This window comes from Pleurodeles waltl, chromosome 4_2 (genome assembly GCF_031143425.1).
Source record: "Pleurodeles waltl isolate 20211129_DDA chromosome 4_2, aPleWal1.hap1.20221129, whole genome shotgun sequence".
Taxonomy (NCBI): domain Eukaryota; kingdom Metazoa; phylum Chordata; class Amphibia; order Caudata; family Salamandridae; genus Pleurodeles; species Pleurodeles waltl.
This window is the reverse complement of record NC_090443.1, coordinates 706,197,431-706,203,430: the sequence shown is the minus strand read 5'-3', so window position 1 is coordinate 706,203,430 and position 6,000 is coordinate 706,197,431. Positions and strand designations below refer to the sequence as shown.

Here is a 6,000-nt window from a genome sequence, read left to right as displayed (position 1 = left end):
AATGCAAAATTGGATGTATGAAAATTCTGAGTTGGTAATAGCGATTTCTTAAAATTCACAATCGCAATTTGAGAGTTGCAAATACCGAATCACAAAAAATTGCGAATTAGTATTTGCAAATCGCAAATTGCAAAAACAGCAAACCGGAACAGCCAGATGACATCACAACCAGGAAGTGAGTCAGCCCATGCTGTTTCCAGAAGCCCCACCCACAGGAGCAGGCAGAGAGACCGAGCCAAGCACCAGGGAGGCAGCCTTGAGAGCCAGCAAGGACAAAACAGGATTATGGCTACTGATGGGAATGTGAAGGAGAAAGGAGATAGGAAGTGCAAGCTCAAATTCAGTGAGCAGGAATTGGAGGTGCTCACTGAGGAGGTTGTCAGGAACCACGGCAAACTTTTTGGGAAAAACTCACTTCAGGTACCTAAAAGTGAGAAGAGGAAACTGTGGTCAGACATCCAGACCAAAATATGTGCAGTGGGTCTTGCGCAGCCCTCGGTTGAGGAGATATGCAAGTGCTGGTATGACTTGCGTTCACGTGCCAAAGAGAGGGTAGCCAGCAGGCTAAAGGAAGCAAGGAGGACCGGAGGAGGACCACCCACCCAGACACTGTCCACACCAATGGAAGACATGGTGGAGTCGACACTGCTTCCTGAAGCTGTCAGTGGTGTCACTGAGATTGACAACTCAGGCACACCCAGCAACAGCAAAGGTAAGGACAGTAATGATGTGTTTCCCCTTATGTGCATGTACAAATGCCCCTTAGAAAATAGCTATTGGCACTATGCAGTGTGATAAGTAGTCCATGCCACATCTTACATACAACACAACAATGCCTCATGGGGGTGGTAGTCCACACCCATAAAGTGCAAATACCACATAAATGGCAAGATAATGTTAAACCAAATAGAGAAACAACACAAAAGACTCTCAGTGATACTATGCCAGTGTATGTTTAATACTATTATGCAACTATTTGAGTACTAATCAAAAATTACATGATGCACATTGTTGTTGCAGATGTTCTGGGCTCTGACACAGCAGAAGGTGGAAATGTGGGGGATAGCAAAACTCAGCCACAGTCCGACTCAAATAGCAGTGAGTCCTTCATATATGCACCAACTAGACGCAGGGCAAGAGTGCTACTTCCTCCTGAGTATAACCTGGACTCTGATGAAATGCCGGATGAAGTACCCACACCACCCCCAGAGGCTAGAAGCACTGACATACAGCAGTCCCTGCCCCAGTGTCAGTCCACTCCCCTCAGTAGGCATAGCGAAATAGGCAGACAGTGCACAGAGGAAGGTGAGGGGCCATCACTGTTTGGTGGCCTTGAGGGTTCCATCTTGAAAGTGCAGTGCCTGCAATGTAAACACATGAGGTCAATGCACAGGCAGTTGGTGTCATTCAATCATAGCATGGGTGCAATGAACAGGCAGTTTGAGTCTCACAATGACACCATGGGATCAATGCACAAGCAGGTGGATGCACTCAATGAAAACATGGGATCAATGCACAAGCAGTTTGAGTCTCTCAATGAAAACATGGGATCAATGCACAAGCAGTTCGAGTCTCTCAATGAAAATGTGCAAGCTGCATGAGGGACAGCAAACAGCAGCAGAAAAGGCAAAGGAGATGACAAACCCCATTAGGGAACTCTGCACTGTGATGCAACAGGAGCATATCAGCCACTGTAGGTGCCATCACCAATTGATAGGCAGGTAGGGTGGGTTCTGCAGATCTGTCAATCAGCTCACTACCACAACTGCCTTGGTATCACGACGTAGTTGGGACGTTGCACAAGGATTGGTGCAAATCACCAATGTTTTGGAGACAATGCAGACAGCACAGATTGCTACAAACAGCAAACTGGGTGGTGGGGAAAGTGAGGAGCTCTCTAGCCTCAGCAGTCTCACAGCCCCTGTGATGGATCCTAGGCGTCGCAGTACCAGACACAGTACTGTCTTTGAAATCGCTACAAGAGGTGCCTCCGAGGCCACTGAGCACTCAAGTAGAGTGCGTGGACATAGGAAGTAATGTTGAGGGGTACAGCGGATTTGCATAACATGTAGCGAAGCAGTAATACTATGATGCTAATAGTGTGACACTGTTACTCACACCTGTTTGTGTACAGTGCATACCTATGTCCTAATCACACACATATTACCTGAAGTCAAGGCAATAAAGATGCTACCTACAGCATTACATAAAATAGACGTGGTATTGTCATTACTTACATCAGAAATAGTTGCGCATGATCTCAGCACGTCTTTGTCTGCCCTCTGCTGCACTGCTTCTGTCTGCTGAGTGAAGGGGTGGCAAGGATCATTATCCTCATCTGAGTCCAGCTCGGTGGCATTCCACAGGTATGCCCCTCGTTGTTTCAATGTTGTGCAACATGGCACAAGTAGCCATGATTGTGCATGTTGTTTCAGGGCTGTATTATAGTGCGCTGCCAATCTTGTGTAGGCATCTGAAGCGGCTCTTCAGCAGGCCAAAGGTCCTCTCAACAATGCTGCGGGTTGTCCTGTGAGCAGCATTATACCTCCTTTCGGCTGGTGTTGCAGGATTCAGATGGGGAATCAGTATGAATGACCGTATGGCATAGGCACTGTCTCCTAGAATGACTGGAGAGTAAAATGAGTAATTGTTATCCGTGACATCACATATACATCAAGGCAACATTGTCAACTATAACATTACCAAGTAGGTATCCTTCGCCAAACTCCCCATCAAGTAGTCTCGTGTATATTCCACTGTGCCGAAAGATATAGGAGTCAGGTGTGCTATCAGGGTATCTGGCCACGAGATACGTTATAATGTTGGAGGCATTGCTAATTACTTGTATGTTCATGGAATGTGTACTTTTACAGTTCCGATAAACATACTCTTTGGCCGATGGTGAACAGATAGCTACATGCGCCCCATCGATGGCTACTATTACATGTCGGAATTGGGCAATCTGGTAGAAATTGAATTTTGTCTGTAGTAATTCCTGTGGGGTGTTGGAGAATCTTATGTGCTGTTGAATTTTGCTCAGCATGGCATTGAGAAACGCATTGAAAAATCGTGAGAGACCACTCTGTGAGACCCCTCCAGCTGCTGCTATCACCCCTTGATAGCTCCCTGAGGCTAATAGGTGCAGGGAGCTTAATACCTACACATGGGTGGTAATGCTTTTGGTCCTGTGTGTGTTTTGCTGCAGTAGGGGTTGTAGATCAGTTATCAGGTCAAGTATCCTGGCTGAGCTTAACCTGTACTTCTCATATATCTCCTCCTCTGTCTGGTCAAGAAGGGTAATGCGCACTCTAAAAATGTGCTCCTGTCTCCTCCTCCCTTTCCCCAAACCTGCCAGGATCCTCATTCTCCTCGCCATCACGTTGAGTGTAGCCATTGTGGAAAAGAGGCTGAGTCATTCTGGGCCTCTTTATATAGGTTGCACCTGTTAACCACCTGATTTCACTTTGTGGTAAATTGCATGTGTAAAAGGCCATTCTGCGAATATTCGCTATTTGCGATTTGTTGATGCATTGCATTGCGAGACGGAATTTGCGATACGCATTCTGCGATTTGCAAATTCAGATCGCAATTTGCGATTTGCATTGTGTGATTCACAAATTCATGTCGCTATTTGCAATTCACAGAGTGCGACCCGCAAATTCATGTCGGAGTTGCAAGGAATCGCTATTTTAGCGATTCCTTATATTTGCACTGCAAATGCATTTCATACATTGTGAAAGGCGATTTTGCATTCGCAAACGGTGAAATTTACTGATTTGCACCGTTTGTGAATGCAAAATCCTTTGATACATCTGGCCCAAAGAAAAGATACAACTGAAGCACAGATGAAAGTTTATTGGCTGCACAATAAACCACTTTATAGTCTTGTCCAATAGAAGCTTAGGTGCAACTTTTAGAACTTTCATATAGCAAAGGTTTAGGTCATGTAAGTCAGTTTTCTGTTTAACTTTCTGTTCAGTCAGATGCACTATGACAGTATGATAAATGTTATTGCTTCTGTTGGTTAAAACCATAACAATTTTGCCAAGTTACATGGTAAAAACTCTCTAAGAAAAAGAAGGAGGATTAGAGTTACGATACAAATCACATTAAAAACATTAAATGATTGTTGAAAATTTTAAGATTACAATCAATAAATCGGTAAAAGATACCTCTGTTAAGGTGGGGAAAGGAATGTTGTTAGAGGCTACTTGAGTTGCTTACAGTTTAGCTGGGGCAGGACAGATGCGTTACCTGTTTCAGGAACTTGACGAGGTTTCAGTTTAACTGGGGGTCATGTGGATTAAAGCAAGCTACACTGGATCCCCTGCAAGACCTGATTGCTCTGTCAATGAACAGCCTCTTAATAAATCTCTTTCGGAGTTCTAGCAGGCCCAGGCACATGCAGATTATGGCCCTCATTACAACCCTTGCGGATGTTGTTAAAGCAGCGGTAATACCTCCAACAGGCCAGCGGAAAAAAAACTGGAATCACGACCATGGCGGAACAGCCAACATAGACAGCCACTTTAACACTCCGACCGTCACAGCGGTAGAAACAAACACCGCACCGGTGACCGCCAACAGACAGACGGAGGACAAAGTACCGCCCACTGTATTTCAACACGCCTATCCGCCACCTTTTCCGGGGCGGAACCAACAATATCAAAAGCACGACGGAAACAGTACACAGAAGGGAAACCACTCACCTCTCGACACCCAACGAGGAACCAGGACGCCATGGAGCCTGAGTTACACGTCCTGCCCATGCTGGTCTTCCTCCTGCTGTGTCAGGAGCAGGACAGACGCCATCAGCGACCACGGTGAGTACAGCACCTACAACACAGGGAAGGGGGGAGGGAAAAGAGAGTGACACACACACGCAACACACAATACCCCCACCCCCACCCTCACCCACAACACTATACACACTAATAGATGCTGCAACATTATATATACACCCCCTCACCCCCTGGAAGAAAGCAAGGACAAAATTAAATGATTGTAACAAGTGTAATCATGAAAAATCTGACAGTGAAAGTTAAAAAATCAGTATATACAAATATGTACACCAACTACACAAGTCCGGATAGTGTACCAATCATTGTCCGTGGACCAGTGGTCCCAAAATTCATGGGCGAAGCACACACAAGATACCTGACTCAAAATGGAGAAAACACTGCAGGAGCATCAGATCAAAAATAAACAGGCACCTCAGGGTGAAGGGGAGGGGGGGCACCTCAGCCGGATGAACGCACAACACCACTGCTGCACGAGGGGGCTCCATGCCCATTGCTGCATCCTGGGGAGTGCAAAGCCACAGTCTCTCAAGTCTTTCCAGTAGGTGGTTTGCCCACTGCTCAATCCTGGGGAGTGCAAAGCCGCAGTCTCTCAAGTCTTTCCAGTGGGTGGTTTGCCCACTGCTCAATCCTGGGGAGTGCAAAGCCACAGTCTCTCAAGTCTTTCCAGTGGGTAGTTTGCCCACTGCTCTATCCTGGGGAGTGCAAAGCCACAGTCTCTCAAGTCTTTCCAGTGGGTGGTTTGGCCACTGCTCTATCCTGGGGAGTGCAAAGCCACAGTCTCTCAAGTGGATGTCAGTCTCCACTGGTTCTGGAAGGGGCTTAGTGCCCAGAGTGCTTCATCCTGCCAAGGACTGATGTAGTGGATGTGATTCTCCACTGGTTCTGGAGGGAGCTTGGTGCCCAAAGTGCTTCATCCTGCCAAGGACTGATGTAGTGGATGTGATTCTCCACTGGTTCTGGAGGGGGCTTGGTGGCCAGAGTGATTCAGCCTGCCAAGGACTGAGGTAGTGGATGCTTTTCTCCACTGGTTCTGAAAGGGGCTTGGTGCCCAGAGTGCTTCATCCTGCCAAGGACTGAGGTAGTGGATGCTTTTCTCCACTGGTTCTGGAGGGAGCTTGGTGCCCAGAGTGCTTCATCCTGCCAAGGACTGATGTAGTGGATGCTTTTCTCCACTGGTTCTGGAGGGGGATTGGTGCCC

General features: G+C 46.9%; 1 protein-coding gene across 1 annotated transcript in view; it reads left to right on the top strand.

Moving 5' to 3' along the window:
* Positions 1 to 285: 285 nt before the first annotated feature.
* LOC138293934 (myb-related transcription factor, partner of profilin-like) overlaps positions 286 to 6,000 on the top strand; it is a 31,896-nt gene continuing 26,181 nt past the window's right edge. The window contains exon 1 of the mRNA XM_069233211.1: positions 286 to 712. Coding sequence (XP_069089312.1) covers positions 286 to 712 — 427 coding nt within the window. The remainder of the gene's footprint in view (positions 713 to 6,000) is intronic.